The sequence below is a fragment of the Pleurodeles waltl genome, chromosome 1_1, assembly GCF_031143425.1.
Source record: "Pleurodeles waltl isolate 20211129_DDA chromosome 1_1, aPleWal1.hap1.20221129, whole genome shotgun sequence".
NCBI classification, from domain to species: Eukaryota; Metazoa; Chordata; class Amphibia; order Caudata; family Salamandridae; genus Pleurodeles; species Pleurodeles waltl.
The window spans coordinates 82585333-82604861 of record NC_090436.1 but is presented as its reverse complement, the minus strand read 5'-3'; the positions used below and the strand labels follow the sequence as shown (position 1 = coordinate 82604861).

Sequence of the window (19529 nt, the reverse complement as noted above, 5' to 3'; positions counted from 1 at the left end):
AGCCCTCATCAGCCAAGCTAGCCTGAATCTGGTGGCATAGAGAGCACGAGACCCATGTCTGGGCACACACTTTCCATTTAGGGTGACAAATTAAAAAACAGATGATGGACGGAATTCTGAACAAATGCCAAACATTCACCCCGGTTACAGATATGGGCCTAAATCCATCGTTTTTTTGCTTGCCACAGCAGTTTGGACCAATGCATATGCAAATCAGTCTTGATCCTACTCCCCATAGGAACAGTCCAGCCGGAACTAGACTATTACCCCACCCAGACATGGTCACCAAGGTTGAGCCCATGTTCTCGGAGTGCCTCCAGACCAGTGACACGGGTAACGTTTCAGTTATGACCCTCTGGAAAGCACTTAAGGCTGTGGTCAGAGGGAATTTATCACCATCTCTGCAACTGACAATAAGGTGCATGTGGACATGTGAAAGAAGCTATAGGAGCTGGCGCAGCACTTGGAAACTATGCAATCCTGAGTCATTTTGGCTTTGGATATCAATTCCGCAGATGGGACTTGAGCAGTTCCAATGACCCTGGAGAAATGGTGCATGTAAATGGCATGCTCTCTGACTGTTTTCCGATCCTCAGGGAAATGTGGCAGTTTACCCCCCTCGCTCTCTGGGGTTCAGTTTGTTGCACACTAAGGGGGTCATTCTGACCCCGGCCGGCGGCAGAAGCCGCCGGCCTGGCTGGAACCGCCAGAATACCGCTGCGCGGTCAAAAGACCGCCGCGGGTATTCTGGGTTTCCCGCTGGGCTGGCGGGCGACCCCCAGAAGGCCGCCCGCCAGCCCAGCGGGAAACACCCTTCCATGAGGATGCCGGCTCCGAATGGAGCCGGCGGAGTGGAAGGGGTGCGACGGGTGCAGTTGCACCCGTCGCGATTTTCAGTGTCTGCATGGCAGACACTGAAAATCATTGTGGGGCCCTGTTACGGGGGCCCCACGACACCCCATACCGCCATTCTGTTCCTGGCGGCCAAAACCGCCAGGAACAGGATGGCGGTCGGAATCCATGGAGGATTCCCCAGGGCAGCAGGAAACCGGCGGTACACCGCCGGTTTTCCGTTTCTGACCGCGGCTGTACCACCGCGGTCAGAATGCCCATGGGAGCACCGCCAGCCTGTTGGCGGTGCTCCCGCGGTCGTTGGCCCTGGCGGATTTTACCGCCAGGGTCAGAATGACCCCCTAAGTCTCTACGTGGACGATGTCTTGACGGCGCTGGATGATCCCCTGTGCTCACTTTCTCCCTTCCTGAAAGAATCTGAATACCTTGGGAAAGTGTTGGGATTCTGCTTCAACCTCCAGATGTCACCAGTGCTTAAGCTCACACTCACAACAAGCTCCCAAGAGCAACTCTCCTCCCTCCACCCCCGACGGGTGGCCTCTTCCATTCTATACTCGGGGATGCATATATCCTCAACACTCCAAGATACGGTGGACATTAACTATGGGGCACTTCTGCAGCAGACCAGACTTAGCTCAGTGGAGACACTATCGCCTCAGTAGGGTGGCTGCTATAAAAGTGACCGTGCTTCCCAGGGCCCTTTTCTTGTTTCAGGCCTTGGTGCTCGACCCTCCAGGCAGAGCTCCACCATTTTGTCTGGAGGAACAAACACCCCCTCATACACAGCAACCTCACTTATCGATCCCCGGTCAAAGGGGGTTGGGGGGTTGGAATATCTTATTGTAAACACAACTATCAAGCAGCACAGCTCTGCGCTCCCCCCCCCATGTTCATTTTCATTAAAGCCCCAGAGATTTTCATTAAGGCCCCACGGAGGTGGCGCCCCCGGGGTGCAGGGAGAGGCCCCATGCCACGCCCCGCCCCGCATTAATTTATTTTAAAGCCCTTGGGAAGGTGGCATCCCCGGGGCTGCAAGAGGGGGAGACATTAGCCCTGGGGAGGGGATGGTTTCTAGGGCTGCGGGGCGGCAGGAAGCCTCCCTCACATTTGATGAAAGATTAGCCCCGGGGAAGTGTTGGTTACCAGAGCTGCTGGGGGCCCCGTGGAGGCAGCGGTCTTGCATTCAAAATTTCTATGCCCTGGGATCTGGTCCACCTGGAGGCTTCATTTAAACAAGAGCAGGAGCCTGTGTTTTTTTTTTTCTTAAACAAAATTTCAGCAAATCAGAGGCATCTCCCACCAAAATGTTTTTTTTTTAATGCTCTTATGCCCTTTGTTTGGGGAGGGAGTTGGGGGGGACCCCTGCACCAGAGCTAAGGGGGTCAGGGGGTCCCTACCCTGGCCCATTTTCTTTCTTTTAATCTTTTTTTCTGGAACTCGGCTGAGGCAGAGTCCCAACATGGCTGCCAACACTTCCTTATTGAAGTGTTGGCAGCCAATCAGATCTCCGCACAAGATCAGGAGGGTTCCAGAGCCTTTGTGCCCCTATATATACAAATGTGTTTTTTTATTTATTTACTCAAAAAGTACTGAACGGAATTGCACCAAATAACAAAAAGGTCGCTTTTTGGACCAAGAGCTACCTTTCTGCCAAATTTGATGTAATTCCGTTCAGTGATTCGGGTGCCATTCCTGTTAAATTCCTATGGAAAAATGCATGCGGAAAAAGCATTGTGGGGCTCCCCCTTTTCCTTTGCCCACGCTTGACTGATCACCCCAAAACATTCCAGACAGAGGCTTAAGTTAGCGTCACATTTTGTTTTTGGAAACTTTTGTGCAGATTCATCAAACTGCGCCAAAGTTATGGCCTCGTTTTATGGAGAAAAAAACCTGATATAAGGCCTTACCCCATAATCTACTACAAAAAGGGTTTTTCAAATTTTACAAAATCACTGGCATCAATGCTAAGATTTTTCAGAAGCCCTGTGATTTTAGTGAACCTATGCCACAGGCCAGCACATACTCCAAAAAGTGTTTCAGTTACAGTGGAGTTCACTAGCTTACATTTTTATGGTCAGGTCAGTATCCTGGCCACAGTCTGATAAGACATAATCGCATGATGTGGTAAAGGTTGTGACATTTACAAAAAATGCTGTTAAAGAGAAGCACAAAAAAAATCAAAACAAAAAAATCGCAATGAATATTTTATTTTGGTAATTCACAACATGTTGAAAATGTCAACTATTACATTAAAAAATCACCCCAACTCATGTCATGTCCGTTAAAGCTAGATGGGTCGTGAAACATTGTTCTAAAAATTGATTCATGATTCAAAAAGATTGGGAAGCACTGCTCTGGTAGCCTCATCTCTAATGCCACCCTGGGATACTCAATTCTGAAGTTATTGTGCAAGCTTTGAACTTTAAAGGAACACATTTTGTATTACATAAAAACGGATCACAATAAAAGTAGAAAAGGAACGAGGAGATCGAGACATATTGTGATTACTCTTGTTCTTGATGTAGTCTAGGAGAGCGCTGATCACGATTCATGGTTCTCTGAGCTGAAACAAGGTACATAAAATATTGCTGGGCCACAGGCATGAAACATAATTATTTCAGGTGTAATTTAGGATAGTCACCTATTCTAGTTGATGTCTGATTATATTACTTAGTAATGGACGTGTGCATTAACTATGGTGTAGCTAGCTCTAAATGACTTCCTGCTCCTCATGAAATTCTAACTTTAGGTGACCGGTACATCATAGCGACTGTCAGGATGCTTATTACTCCTCAAACGCCTGCTCATACATGTGCTTATTTTTTGGTATCATCACATATGATAGGGTAGACGAAGGATAATCAGATTCTACCCTCGCCAACTATTAACTTTTCTTGGCACAGACTGTGGTCCTGGAATCATGGAAGCATTGGCCCATATGTAATAAAAAAGCTGAGATTTATTGCACTATGCATTTTCATAATAGAGTTCTCCCAAAAGGGAGTTTGGATTTTAACTTTTTGGGAGCCCTTAAAATGTTTAGCTAATGTATTTATATTTTCTTGAAGTAAGGATATTATGATCCTGCCCAAAGGACATTGATAATTCTAGAGAACTTAAGGTTTTGGAGCAGTATGAGAGCACTTGGAACAACTAGGAACCAGGTGACCCTTGCACATATTAAGTAAAGATTGTATTGATTCGGATAAAAACAGATGACCTAGAGGTAAATTACCTGTCTTATAAAACTGCTGATAGGAGGTTAGTGGTGATAGGCCACAACAAGTATTTAATATCAAAATGGGCACACTAAGTGTTTCATACCTAAATGGATTCTATCATTGGTGGGCCATTCTCACTAAAGTACATTTGTTTGAAGGTCTCAAGTAATTCTGACCTGCAAAGTTAGCTCTGTTTGTAATCTCTCATGGTGGGAATATTTGAGCACGTGGCCAGGTCTGAATGAGGTGGGAAACTGTTCTGCTGTATGGTTGAGGAGGTTCACACCATCCTGGGTCTCGAGTTGGATCATTTTGTGACAGAGGAACATTTGATGACAGCATGAAATAGTTTGTCTAGATGTTTTAATCTAAAGTTGTAGGTTCTGGTGGGATGGATTCAGGACATGTAGGCAGAGCAATTTGTATTTTGTTCATATTTTGTAATATTTCAGATATTGTGTCTCAATAACTGCCACCAAAATGCAAATTACTCCTACTACTTTCAAGTGGCTTCCTACTGTATGCACATCAATATCATCTACAATACTGATTGTTAATTAGACTCATGTTCATACGCACTGACTTCTCAAGAAGGAGTAACAGTGAATTGCTATTTTGGATAGACACCTAGATTTCCTCCTCTTTCTGCTTCAATCAATTGCTTCCTGGTAGCTACCAGCTGCATCATATTGTTTGTACTCGTAGTGTCATGTGGGCTCTCATTATCCTAATGAGGCTGCTAGATTTGAGCGTCAGCATCACCTGGATTGTGGGGAACTGAGTCCAATACCACACCATTTGACAACTGTCGGCCAAATCAGTTTCCGGCCAACTAGAAGCACCTCATCTCTGCCTAAGAGCAGGGATGATTTGAGGCAACTGAGCGCATGATGAAATGACTTCTCAAGGAAATTGTGGTGGATCAGATTTCATCCTTTTCTCTCAGTCACATTAGTCTCACACATGCAAAGACAAACAGAGGCAGAAGGTGGTTTAATAAGACTTATTGAATCAGCTGCGTCTTAGATAAACTGACATGAAATGCAATATTAAAAGTGATGAAACACACTAGAAGCAAAATGGTGGCAATGAAAGTGAAATACAAGAAAAGTCCCACCATACTGTCACTAAGCACAATATATGTGATTCCTACCTAAGCTATGTTAGAGTACAGCATATAAAAAAACTAATCTGCCCGTCAGGATTCCTCCCTGGGAAGACATAAACCCCCATACCTGAGTCTACCTCTTGTCTAGAGAGACACTATCCCCAAATAGGCCAGGGAACCAGTGGTCTTGACATGCAGCTGTAACTAAGTCAATCAGCATGCGCTTGTGGTCATCTGCCTGGAAGCTCCCTCCAACATGCGTAGGACAGGGTATTTGATGAAACAGCTGATGGTCCGGGAAAATGTCCCTACGTAAAACTACGTGTGTTTCTGTGAACATTAGAGACGCCATGTACCACTTGTACTGACAATCCTATCTCAGTGCAGCCTTGAGGGAAGCACAGGGTGAAAGAGTGTTAAGCTAAGAAACGTAATGCTTTCCTAGGTGAAAGGACAACTAGGTAAAGAAAATAAAACATCACCACGAATGTGGCCGATTCTAAAATAACAAAAGTGAAGCAGAATAAAATGTTACTAGGCTAAAGGGCACAAGCAAAAGGCCTAGGTGCTAAAATAACGTGACCAGAGACATGACTAAAATGGCTAAGCAACAGTAGCAACAAAAGTATTACAATTTTGCTTAGTATTTTTCTTCTGCCTCTTTCCTACTATTGGATGCTTTGTTAATCTTTTCCTCCATTCAGAGTTTAGCGAAAAAATTGATAATCTTTTGTCAACACAAGTTTCCCTCTTTATCCAAGAGCTGCTAGACCCATAGTTTAGATTTTACAGCTGCAACGTCAGCCAGCCTTTTAGCTCCTGATATAATCTCATAGATTGGATCAACTACCTATTCTATGTTTTTGTATCTACTGAAGGAGTTATGCATTTTAAAGTGGAAATATACTCGTTTGTTGTAATTTCAAATAGTGTTCTGCAAAGTAAGGTGTATAAACGAAATCTAATTTTTATTTTCTTCCATGTATGACTTTATTACATTCATTGCAAATCAGTAAAACCCCTTTCAGATGAAATATTTTCAACCTAAGAAATGTGGTTTGTGTTGCTCCCAATCAATTAAAGATAGCAAACTTGAAAATCAATGGATGCAATGCTCTCCTACCACTGTAAGTACTATAAAGAAGGTAGGGGTTCTCTTGGACAACTGATTAGAGGCAAAAAACACACAGTATCCAAAGTGAATTGCTTTAGTTCCATATTGCACGCCAGGTGTAAATCTCTGAACATTAACTTCTCTTGCCAAGTTTTTTGAATGGTGTATTAATATAAATATTTTGTTGAAAAAAATCAGCTGAATTCAAGACAATGCAAAGGATATGTGATCTTCCATTATGTGCTCCTCTTCCACGTCTTGGCTAGTCTTACAGTACCTCGGTTTTGTGAAATTAGACCTTCTGAAGTTTGTTCAGTGATTTAAATCAGTTTACATACACTTATAATACGATGCATGGAAAATCTTTAAACCAGCTCCAAGAGGCAGCTCTGTTGTGCTTGACTTACAATGATAACATTTCTACTGTAAAAAAAAGTTTTTTCCTGACACACTGAGACTGAGGTAATTTCACCTCTATTTAAGGGGTTTCCTGAGTCTTTGAATGCTGGTATAATTTTACCTCTAGTTAAAAGAAAGCTTTTCTTGACACTGATTGGTACTACACAGATTGTGATGTGATTTCAATGGTTAGTTGTGCATAGAAAAATCTATGTATAAATCACAAAAATGAAGAGAGTGCCCCCAATTCCTCATGCCTTGCCAGATAAGACTTGGGGTGGGGTACTTTTTTTCCAGAACATTTGTTCTGCTACTTTACACAGATAGACTAGGCAGATTTCCTCACACAACCCAGACATAGGAAGTTACCCAGTTTATTCTTAACATAATATCTTCATGTGGAATCTGTGTAAATCAGTGTCATACGTTCCTCTCCATCTTTGCAGATTCCGCAACTGTGTTAGGTTGGAGGTGGGATACGAGTGCAAACCTTAGGTTGGTTTTTTAGTTCTGATTAAAACTCACTAAGGGTGTTCACTGATCTTGCTGGGTGCTTGGATGAGAAGAATATAAATGCTGAAGTGGGAGTGCAATTGTTTTAGCTTCAGAATTATTCTGACTGCAGAAGGAGAAAGAGGGTTATATGGTCTGCTTCACAGGCTGGCTGCAAAGAGCCGACCTGCAAAATTATTTTCAGCAGATGCTTTGCCTCCTGAATTTATATAATGTCCTCTAGTGCTTCTGCCGACTATGATCCTTCTGTGTCTAAGCCTTCTTGGCTACTGTATGGCTAATATGGAGATAATTTTGAAACCATCCAGAGTCAATGGAGGTGATAATGCAAACATCTTAAATGAGGGATCAGGTAAATGCTTCATAATGGGGAAAATTATCATTTGCCTATACACTCAATCTAGCACTACCAAGATAGCGCTTTTAATTCAATATAAAATCTATATGTTTGCCTGAATATATATATATATGGAAAATGTCACTTACCCAGTGTACATCTGTTCGTGGCATGAGACGCTGCAGATTCACATGCTGTGCATATCCCACCATCTAGTGTTGGGCTCGGAGTGTTACAAGTTGTTTTTCTTCGAAGAAGTCTTTTCGAGTCACGAGATCGAGGGACTCCTCCCATTTCGGCTCCATTGCGCATGGGCGTCAACTCCATCTTAGATTGTCTTCCCCGCAGAGGGTGAGGTAGGAGTTGTCTATATAGTAATAGTGCCCATGCAATGGAGTAAGTACATATGTACATAGTGTGATTAAAAAATGATATATTTACAAATTTATAAATGTACAAGTTTATTTTTATCAACTTATAACGGCTACAGGCTCCCGGGGAGGTGGGAGGGCGCATGTGAATCTGCAGCGTCTCATGCCACGAACAGATGTACACTGGGTAAGTGACATTTTCCGTTCGGTGGCATGTGTAGCTGCAGATACACATGCTGTGCATAGACTAGTAAGCAGTTATCTCCCCAAAAGCAGTGGTTTAGCCTGTAGGAGTTGAAGTTGTTTGAAATAATTTTCGTAGTACTGCCTGTCCTACTGTGGCTTGTTGTGTTGTTAACACATCCACACAGTAATGTTTAGTGAATGTATGAGGCGTAGACCATGTGGCTGCCTTACAGATTTCTGTCATTGGTATATTTCCTAGAAAGGCCATTGTAGCGCCTTTCTTTCTAGTGGAGTGTGCCTTTGGTGTAATAGGCAGTTCTCTTTTTGCTTTAACATAACAGGTTTGAATACATTTAACTATCTATCTAGCAATGCCTTGTTTGGATATTGGGTTTCCTGCATGAGGTTTTTGGAAAGCTACAAACAATTGTTTTGTTTTGCGAAATTGTTTGGTTCTATCAATGTAATACATTAGTGCTCTTTTTATATCTAATGTATGTAATGCTCTTTCAGCTACAGAGTCTGGTTCTGGAAATAACACTGGGAGTTCCACTGTTTGATTTAAGAGAAACGGTGATATAACTTTTGGCAAAAATTTTGGATTTGTGCGTAAAACCACTTTATGCTTGTGCATTTGTATAAAGGGTTCCTGTATGGTAAAAGCTTGTATTTCACTTACTCTTCTGAGAGATGTGATAGCTATTAGGAAGGCTACTTTCCAGGTTAAGTATTGCATTTCACACGAGTGCATGGGTTCGAATGGCGGACCCACGAGTCGTGTTAATACAATATTGAGGTTCAACGAAGGAACTGGCGGTGTTCTTGGTGGAATGATCCTTTTTAGCCCCTCCATAAATGCTTTTATGAATGGGATTCTAAATAGTGAAGTTGAATGTGTAATTTGCAGATAGGCTGAAATTGCTGTGAGATGTATTTTAATGGATGAAAAAGCTAACAGACTTTTGGAAGTGTAGTAAGTAGCTTACAATGTTTTTCGCGGAAGCGTGTAATGGTTGAATTTGATTATTATGACAGTAATAAATCGTTTCCATTTATTTGTGTAGCAATGTCTTGTAGTAGGTTTTCTAGCCTGTTTGATGACCTCCATACATTCTTGTGTAAGGTCTAGATGTCCGAATTCTAAGACTTCAGGAGCCAGATTGCTAGATTGAGCGATGCTGGATTCGGGTGTCTGATCTGTTGTTTGTGTTGAGTTAACAGATCTGGTTTGTTTGGTAGTTTGATATGAGGCACTACTGACAGGTCTAGTAGTGTTGTGTACCAAGGTTGTCGTGCCCAAGTTGGTGCTATTAGTATTAGTTTGAGTTTGTTTTGACTCAATTTGTTTACTAGATACGGAAGGAGTGGGAGAGGGGGAAAAGCGTAAGCAAATATCCCTGACCAACTCATCCATAACGCATTGCCCTTGGAGTGAGGCTGTGGGTACCTGGATGCGAAGTTTTGGCATTTTGCTTTTTCTTTTGTTGCGAATATGTCTATTTGCGGTGTTCCCCATTTTTGGAAGTAGGTCTGTAGTATCTGAGGATGAATTTCCCATTCGTGGGTTTGTTGGTGATCTCGACTGAGATTGTCTGCCAACTGGTTTTGAATTCCTGGGATGTGTTGCGCTATTAGGCGAATGTGATTGTGAATCGCCCAATGCCAAATCTTCTGTGCTAAGAGACACAGTTGTGATGAGTGTGTCCCTCCCTGTTTGTTTAAGTAATACATTGTTATCATGTTGTCTGTTTTGACAAGAATGTGTTTGTGAGCTATTAGTGGTTGAAATGCTTTCAACGCTAGAAACACTGCTAGTAATTCTAGCTGATTTATATGAAGTTTTTTCTGCTGAGTGTCCCATTGTCCCTGGATGCTGTGTTGGTTGAGGTGTGCTCCCCACCCTACCATGGAAGCATCTTTTGTGATTACGTATTGAGGCACTGGGTCTTGGAAAGGCCGCCCTTGGTTTAAATTTACAGGTTTCCACCATTGAAGCGAGGTGTGTGTTTGGCGGTCTATCAACACTAGATCTTGAAGTTGACCCTGTGCTTGTGTCCATTGTGTTGCTAGGCACTGTTGTAAGGGCCGAATGTGTAATCTTGCGTTTGGGACAATGGCTATGCATGAGGACATCATGCCTAGTAGTTTCATCACTAATTTTACCTGATACGTTTGGTTTGGGTGCATGCTTTATATTACGTTTTGGAATGCTTGTACCCTTTGTGGACTTGGAGTGGCAACCCCTTGTTTTGTGTTGATTGTTGCTCCTAAGTATTGTTGTATTTGACACAGCTGTAAGTGTGATTTTTGGTAGTTTAGTGAGAACCCTAGTTTGTGAAGGGTTTCTATTACGTATTTTGTGTGTTGAAGACACTGTTTCTGAGTGCTGGTTTTGATTAACCAATCGTCTAGATACGGGAATACGTGTATGTGCTGTCTTCTGATATGTGCAGCTACTACTGCAAGGCATTTTGTAAATACCCTTGGTGCTGTTGTTATCCCGAATGGTAACACTTTGAATTGGTAATGTACCCCTTGGATTACAAACCTTAAATATTTCCTGTGGGAAGGATGTATAGGTATATGGAAGTAAGCATCCTTGAGGTCTAATGTTGACATGTAGTCTTGTTGTTTGAGCAATGGGATTACGTCTTGAAGTGTTACCATGTGAAAGTGATCTGATTTGATGTAAAGATTTAGTGTTCTGAGATCTAAGATGGGTCTCAGAGTTTTGTCCTTTTTGGGTATTAGAAAATACAGGGAATAAACACATATTCCTCTCTATTGCGTCTTTTTGTAACAACGCTTGGACTTCTAGTTGTAATAGATCCAAGTGCTGTTTGGACATGTTGTGTGTTCTTGGAGGCACATTTGGTGGTAATTGTCGGAATTCTATGCAATAACCATGTTGGATAATGGCTAGTACCCAGGAGTCTGTTGTTATTTCCTCCCAGTTTTGGTAAAAATCTGTGAGTCTTCCCCCCACTGGTGTTATGTGTTGGGGATTTGTGACACTGAAGTCACTGTTTAGTTTGAGGGGTCTTTGGAACTTTCCTCTAGTTTTAGGGAACTGTCCACCTCTGTATTGTCCCTGAAAGCTTCCTCTTTGATACTGGCCCTGGTATGTGGGTCTGGTTTGGGAGGTTGAGGGTTCTGTGCTGTGGGCCCGAAACCCCCCTCTAAATTGTGTCTTCCTAAATGTGCCTCTGCTCTGTGGGGAGTAGAGCGCGCCCATGGCCTTGGCCGTATCAGTGTCCTTTTTGAGCTTCTCTATAGCTGTGTCCACCTCCGGCCCAAACAACTGCTGTCCATTAAAAGGCATATTAAGCACAGCCTGTTGGATCTCGGGCTTAAACCCGGAGGTGCGTAGCCATGCGTGTCTCTGAATAGTGACTACTGTATTCACAGTTGTTGCGGCTGTGTCCGCTGCATCCATTGGCGATCGTATCTGGTTGTTCGAGATACTTTGGCCCTCTTCCACCACTTGTTGTGCACGCTTTTGGAACTCCTTGGGCAGATGTTCTATAAAGTGCTGCATTTCATCCCAATGAGCCCTGTCATATCTTGACAATAAAGATTGGGAATTCGCAATGCGCCATTGATTGGCCGCCTGTGCTGCAACTCTTTTCCCCGCTGCATCAAACTTTCGACTTTCTTTGTTGGGTGGTGGTGCATCTCCAGAGGTGTGTGAATTTGCCCTTTTACGTGCTGCGCCTACTACTACTGAGTCAGGTGTCAGTTGTGTGATGTACACAGGGTCTGTAGAGGGAGGCTTGTACTTTTTCTCCACCCTAGGTGTGATGGCTCTGCCTTTGACGGGTTCTTGAAATACTTGTTTTACGTGTTTCAACATCCCTGGTAACAATGGGAGACTTTGGTACTGACTGTGTGTCGACGACAAAGTATTAAATAAAAAGTCATCCTCAATGGGTTCTGCGTGCAGTGCCACATTGTGAAAAGCTGCTGCCCTGGACACCACTTGTGTGTAGGCAATACTGTCTTCAGGTGGTGATGGTCTTGCTGGGTAGCAGTCTGGACTATTATCTGATACTGGCGCATCATATAGATCCCATGCATCTGGGTCATCCTGGCTGATCCCTGTGTGCGTTGGTGATTGCATCATAGGGGGGTTGCAATTGGTGACAGTTGCGGTGAGTGGTGTGGTGATGGTTGTGGTGAAGAGTGAGGTGGAGTTACTGCTTTTGCCACTTTTGCTTGTGGTTGTTTTTCTTTGTCTTGGAAAGCAAGTTTCCTTTTCATTGTTATAGGAGGGAGAGTTCTTATTTTCCCGGTTTCCTTTTGAATATGGAGCCTTCTTTGTGTATAATCTGGCTCCACTGCTTCTAGCTCTTGTCCAAATTTATGGCCTTGTAGTTGTTCTGAAAGGCCTTGTTCTTCGGAGTAGGAGCTTGTTTTTGGCTCCGAAGCTGGGTGTTTCGGTACTAAAACTTTTTCTGCAGTCTTTTTCGGTTTCGGTGTGCCGATCTCTCGGTGCCGACTTATCTTGGAGCTGATATCTCTGTGTCGAGTCTGGTCGGAGCCAGGTTCTCGGCGTCGAGTATGCTCAGTGCCGGGATCTCGACCGGAGTCGGATGACTTCGACACGTGTGTGCCCTTTTTCAATGCCGATGGATGGTCACCGATTTTACGGGTTAAGCCATGGCCTGCCGGCGGTGGCATCCCCTGGGCCTTCATGATTTTGGCGTGAGTTTTGTCCGGGGCTGGTTTACTCACGGTTTTCATCGTCTGCTCCGTTTCGGGCACGTCCGAGTCAGAGTCAGCGATGGAGAAAGTCTCCTCTTCCTCGACGTCGTGGTGTCCTGGCGGCGTTGATGCCATTTGAAGCCTTTGTGCTCTTCGGTCCCGTAGAGTTTTCTTCGACCGAAATGCCCGACAGGCCTCGCAGGTATCCTCTTTGTGTTCAGGGGACAAACACAAATTACAGACCAGATGTTGATCCGTGTAAGGATACTTGTTATGGCATTCGGGGCAGAAGCGGAATGGGGTCTGTTCCATTAGCCTTGAAGACGCACGCGGTCGGGCCGACCGGGCCCCGCTGGGGGATAGAAGCCGCAAAGGGCTACCGGAGCTCTTCTTGATTTGGTGTCGATCTGCGTTAACTAACCCGATACCGAACGCATACAATACCGTCAAATTTTTCCGAGATTTAACTAACTTTCTGAACCGAAACACGGAGCGAAGAGGAACACGTCCGAACCCGATGGCGGAAACAAAACAATCTAAGATGGAGTCGACGCCCATGCGCAATGGAGCCGAATTGGGAGGAGTCCCTCGATCTCATGACTCGAAAAGACTTCTTCGAAGAAAAACAACTTGTAACACTCCGAGCCCAACACTAGATGGCGGGATATGCACAGCATTTGTATCTGCAGCTACACATGCCACCGAACATATATATATGTATATATATATACATACATACATACATATACTCAGGTTCTACAAACATGGCCATAGTACTTTTTATATGCTTACCTGTCAGCATATCGTAAGGTGTTGAGGGTGTGCTCTGTGGCCACGTGGCTGGGGGATATATTAGCTATCATACAGGTCTTGGAGTTGCCGATGAAAGAATCCTTTAACACCTGTGTGAATAAAATAAAAAAAATCAAGACACATCAAAATTATCCAGGAAACAAAAGACATTCTAGTTGTAGCTCATGGGCTACAGGAGTGACTCATCTGAGGGGTGAGACAAAAACAAAGATAGATTTGTTATGTGCTTGTTTCTTTGTTATAGAAGCTTAGAACTATCCAATTCAGCTGAATAACTTATAGTATTCCTCAAGTACAGAAATAGCCATCAAATCATAATAGTTAAACAATGCTTTTGTAAAACAAAAAAAACAGGAACAGGAAAAAACAGAGTAGTGAAGCAATAATGCATACTGCAGCAATGCCATACTGACGTACGAAGTAACCGTGTACAGTGACGCCTTGACCCGCCCTGGCTCTGAAGGAGGACGCAGTAGAGAGAAGATTTAGGCCAGAATTGCAGCCTCTGATCCCCGGGAGACGCCCACTGCAGAGCTGGCCCGCCTGAGGCACCTGAGTAGGCAGCCCCAGAGATAAGAGCGAGCTGATCATGGCCGGCTCAGGGGCAAAAGGGTGCATGGCACACTGAGAGGTGCACGGAGCGAGTGGGCCTCACCCACAGGACACAGCATGCAGCGCCATACCAGGCGGTGAGTGGGCGTGTGATTCAGAGGCGGGGGATGGCGTGTGCTGTGAGGGGTGGTCCACGCTGAGTGACCCAGCGGTGTGGAGGCAGTCACCCATCCCCCCCACCCAACTGACAGCATATATATGTGGGTGTGCTCCACCTTTTTGTGGTGGCAGCTGTGACCATAGTTGACATTGTTACTCCCTATGGCTATGAATGGGGGCAAGGTCATGGAAATGGGCGTAGAGTATTTTTATTTAGACAGCATGGGTTCCGTAATTCTTTGTCCGCCCAGCTACCACAGACTGTTCTATTGCAGAGACATACGTACTTGACAGAGCTGGACCCCCCACCCCTGCAGTTTGACTCCTAGACACAGTTGGTGCCCATGGAAGTCAAAACAAGCGCCCTCCACCTATGGGTTATAAGTTCATTTGTTTGCGCAGCCCCAGGTTTTGGGAGGGCCCTGGGTTGGGAGTTCAAGTTGTACGTGTAGTTGAAATGTGTGATGTGTTAACACCCTCTTTTCCAGGTTCGCCATGGGTGATACAATAGATGATGGGGCAACTATGGCAATATAGCAGGGGTGCACCTTACGAATACTGGGCTGATGGCTAGACTTAAGATTATTACATGGAATGTTAAGGGTATCGGTACAATGAGAAAGAGGCATGCGGTGCAGCAGTCCCTAAAACAGAGGGGGGTACAAATACCACTGCTGCAAGAGATCCATGTAATGCAGGGGGAGGAAGCCAGCTCGCAGAGACGGTGAAGGAGTCAGTGTTATTGCACCACATACTCAGGTTCTGCACTTGGAACATTAATGTGGATTTGTCTAGGGGTCCCCTTTCATCTCCTAAAGGCTGAGATTGACCCTGATGGCAGATATGTGTTTTCAGAGGCCCTCCTGGAACAGTAAGGCAGTGTTATTAGGCAGCATACACCCCGTCCTTCTTCTCTGCACTCTCCACAGTATTAACCCAATGGGCACACATTCCATGGATACTCTGGGGTTATTTTAATTGTATACTAGAGCCGTATTTGAACTGCTCGCACCCCCAGCTTCCAGGCTCCCCAGTTGTATCTGTGCTGCTCTGTTCTCCCAATAGCTCCAACATTGGCCACTCCTGGACTGTTGGAGATCCCTGCTTCCAAACACAATTGATTTCTCATATTACTTGAATGTATGCGATTTACATGTCCGACTGGATAGGATTCTCTGTGACCCTGCTACCTGCCTACTGGCAACAGAAGCAGAATATTTGGGTAAGACTTTCTACAACCACAACCCGATGCAGCTACAGCTAGAATGGGGGCCCATATGACTGCCGGTTCCCTCTGGGTGGCTGCAGCCAACTTTACTGGAAGGTCAGGCTTTCTGTGATGCACCAAATGATATACTGACCCACTACTTCATGGAAAATTGAGGCACGTCTAACTCCAAGCTCACTGACTGGGATCCCATGAAGGTAGTGTTATGCAGCTATTTCATCCATACGGTTGTAGGAGTAACGGCAATGTTGCACAATGACTTGACACGGACTTAAGCAGCCTGGGTAGAATTAGAAGTTATGGCTAGAGTTGATTACACAAAAAAGGCGGCCCTAGGTGCAGCTTCAGCGACACACACCCAATTCATAAATTAACTATGTCCTTTTGACGTCAGGGCATATCAGGCTAAAATACATGCTGAAGGTGATAACGCCGGTCGTTTGTTGGCGTGGTTGTTATGTAGTGACAACTCCCTCCACACCCATTGTGAGGAATCGCACATTTCCAACAGAGATTGCCATCCAACAGGTACACATACGTGAAGCGTTTACAGAACATTATCGCACACTTTATGACTCCCCGCTCAAGTGTCCCTAAAGGACAGTATATGCCGTTTTCTGGAGAAGATTAACCTCCTCACCTTGACTATACTAGAGAGAGAAGACCTCAACGCTTCTCTCTCAATACAGGAAATTAGAGGATCAATTTGAAGGGTGGCCACAAATTCAAAGGGGAGCTTGATAGGGAGCCCATCTAACACGGGTTAGATGGGCTCCCTATCAAATTTTGTAAGGCAACTTGCCTCAAAGCTACTAGAACTTTATCATAAAGCAGCAGAGGAAGGCTGCCTGCCGCAATCTATGCGGATTCACTCTTAGTTTCCCTTCCTAAACCGGGTAAGTCACCGTAGGAGCTTGCTTCCTACCGGTTGCTGTCCATGTTCGGCTCGGACTACAAGATATTGAGCAAGACCTTAGCAGGTCGCCTATATGGGAACATGGTACACCGAGAGCAAAGTAAGTTTATCCCTGGGAGATCTACTGCAATAAACATAAGGAGACTATAGAAAGTGATGGATATGGTTCAGTCCTCCTGGCCATTTGCTGCATGGCTGGTAACAGAAAAAGAGAAGGTGTTCGACACAGTCGAGTGGGACTACCTCTTCTCCACTTCAACAGCGTTTGGGACAGTGGGAAGATTATAGACACTGATATGGCTGCTGTATGTATCACTCCGGGTGAGGGTCAAAATGGAACAATGCATCTCTCCGCCACTCAAGGTAAAGCGCGGGACATGGTAGGGATGCCCACCATCCCCCCTACTTTTCACCTTAGCCATGGAACCTCTGGTCCAACAATTGCACCAGCTTGGAGGGGAACTGGGTATACCGGCGCAAGGGGACACTGACATAGTTCCTTACACGTGGATCATAACCTAATATACATCCAAAATGGTATTGCACCCATCCAGGCCATTCCGCATGAGTTCCATGCCGCATCTGGGCTGAGGGTACATTGGGCAAAGTCCTCCTTGTTTCCCTTACATCCATATTGCCCTCTCCTGGACTTCATTATAGATAGCCATCGTCCGAAGTGGGAACCCAGCACGAGTATCTGGGCATAAATATCCATCATGATGCAGGGAATCTTATAGATAGCAATTTTACAAAGGGCATAACGTCCCTTAAACCTCAGATGGCCTTCTGGAGCACACTGCCCCTCACAGTTCAAGGCAGAGTGTCTCTAGCCAAAATGGTGATGCTCCCCAGTCTATTATACTTCTTTCAAAACTAGCCGCTCAGCATACCGTGATCCACCTTTCATGCTTTACCTTCCACCCTAGGTCCTTTGTCTGGAACAAGGGTTGCTATAGAGTAGTGCTCAGAAAATTGCAACTCCCCATCACAAAGGGTGGCCTTGGTTCCCCTAACTTCGAGCACTATTACTTAGCAGTGCAGCTGCAATGGCCACCACTCAGAGGAGATGGGGCATCCTACCCCACACAAGCACAAGCAGAGCTACTAAATGTTTTGCTACCTCAGGTACACCTACTGCTGAGAGCGAATGGATTTCTGCGGATTGCATTAGAAAGTTTGCACTGTGCCGAAAACTCATGCCTAGAATGCCACATTACTCACAGGCAATCCCATTATGATCAATATCCATCTCTTATAGGATGTTGGGTGAGGGATAGATGAATACTTGGTCAGAGGCTGCAGTGGATAAGCTAGGTGCTCTGTTCCCGGAGGGCTCGCTCTTAACCTACGAGCAGCTGCAGGATGACCAAGGACCACCAGTGGGGCATTTTCTAGCACATGCTCACCTGCAGGCAGAGTTTCTCGGCCTCTGGAGAATCACAGACGTAGAACCAGATGACCGCCCACTAACATACATATTTTACACAGTGGGTGCAGGGCGCATAGTTAGCACTTCGTTAGCACGAGCATTTGCGCTTGCTGAGCAGGGCCCTCATGTGGAAATATGTAGGAAATGGGAGAGAGATCTAAGCAGAGAATTTATCATCAATCAAAGAATGGGAGAAAATCAGAGTACCCTAGGCAAGTATCTTGTAATTGTAATTGTAATCGTATTTATATAGCGCTTACTACCCCTGACGAGGCGTCGAAGCGCTTTTCGATGAGTAGCACGCTACTCCGGTACCCAACAAGAATTAGTGATGGATTAGTATAATTTAATAAGGAGTACAGTTTTAGTATTATTTTGAGTTAATTTGAGTTGCAGATATGAGAGTTTGTTAGTTAGATTGACTGGAGTAATGGAGGGGTGGAGGAGGAAAGAAATCCAGAAGTGTTAATTGGGAGTTTATCCTTCATTTACTCAATCCAAAGGCTTGAGATGAATAATAGGGGAGCGGAGGGGAAAGAGGATGTGGATGGGTTAGGGAGAGCATAGAAGTGGGGTGAGAAGAATGCAGGAGAATTTAGTAGGGTTGTGTGGGAGGTCACAGAGGTAGAGTGAGGTTTGGTGAGTTAGATGTGGAGGTGGAGGGGAAGAGCTTAGGCAGAGATATTTAGGAGATGAAAGTGGTCGAAGGGATTTGGGATGAGTCCGAGTGAGAATGGAGGATAGTTTGATAGAGACATGATATAAGAGTGATGGGTAGATAAGTGTGATAAAAAGAGAGCAGAAATTCATAGATATCAGGAGCCATGCAATGATCCACAAACATGCCAGGCACAGAAACAACATATACACATGCATACACATATATATATTTATACACACACACACACACACACACACACACACACACACGAATAAAACACACATATGCACATACAATACATAATTAGAATCATGGGTAAAAAATACTTAGTCAGACAGGTTTAAAAGAGTGTGTGTGTATTTTATTGTTATTGGTTTAGTTTCTGTAAAATGAGCATCGTGGCCTACCCAACCGGAGTATTTTCTACGAGTATGTCAGTAAGCGTTACCTAGCATGTTTTATACGCCCCGTTTATATTGTACAGTAAGAGTACGTGATGGGCCACGGGGTAAAAAACGTCTCCAGCAAACCTTGTGTGCCATTGGCAATGTGATTGTTACTAGTGCGTCTTTGTGGATATGTCCTCGTGCTTCTAAGCATCAACAACGCACCATCGGAATCGGCGGTAAACGCAGTGGGGTCGTTTGGAAAACTGTCCATCATCGTGGTAAAAAGGCGGGGAATTCCTTTACCTACTTCGAGGGTGGGCGGGGCGTGGCTCAGCGGGCGGAGCTTACAGGTGCTTTATAAAGGGAGAAACCTTCTACTCTGTGTCTCCAGCAGAGGAAGATAGAACCTGCGCGTCACAGTCAGATACAGATTACGCTCTAGTACATCACATCATCAGTTCACCTCCAGGATGGATTCTAGACCTTTTTCTGCTATGGGATCTCTGAGCGCACAGCCTTGCTTTATCTTTGCCAAGCCCAAGAGTTAGGGTGGCTTGTCCTTTCCAGAAGCTGAGCT

At 44.7% G+C, this 19529-nt stretch overlaps 1 protein-coding gene across 2 annotated transcripts in view; it reads right to left on the bottom strand.

Annotated features, from left to right (window-relative positions):
* Positions 1-19529, bottom strand: part of KIF24 (kinesin family member 24) — a 135299-nt gene that overhangs the window by 29958 nt on the left and 85812 nt on the right. For both annotated transcript variants that reach the window (XM_069216235.1, XM_069216153.1), the window contains exon 10: positions 13598-13707. In XM_069216235.1, coding sequence (XP_069072336.1) covers positions 13598-13707 — 110 coding nt within the window. The remainder of the gene's footprint in view (positions 1-13597; positions 13708-19529) is intronic.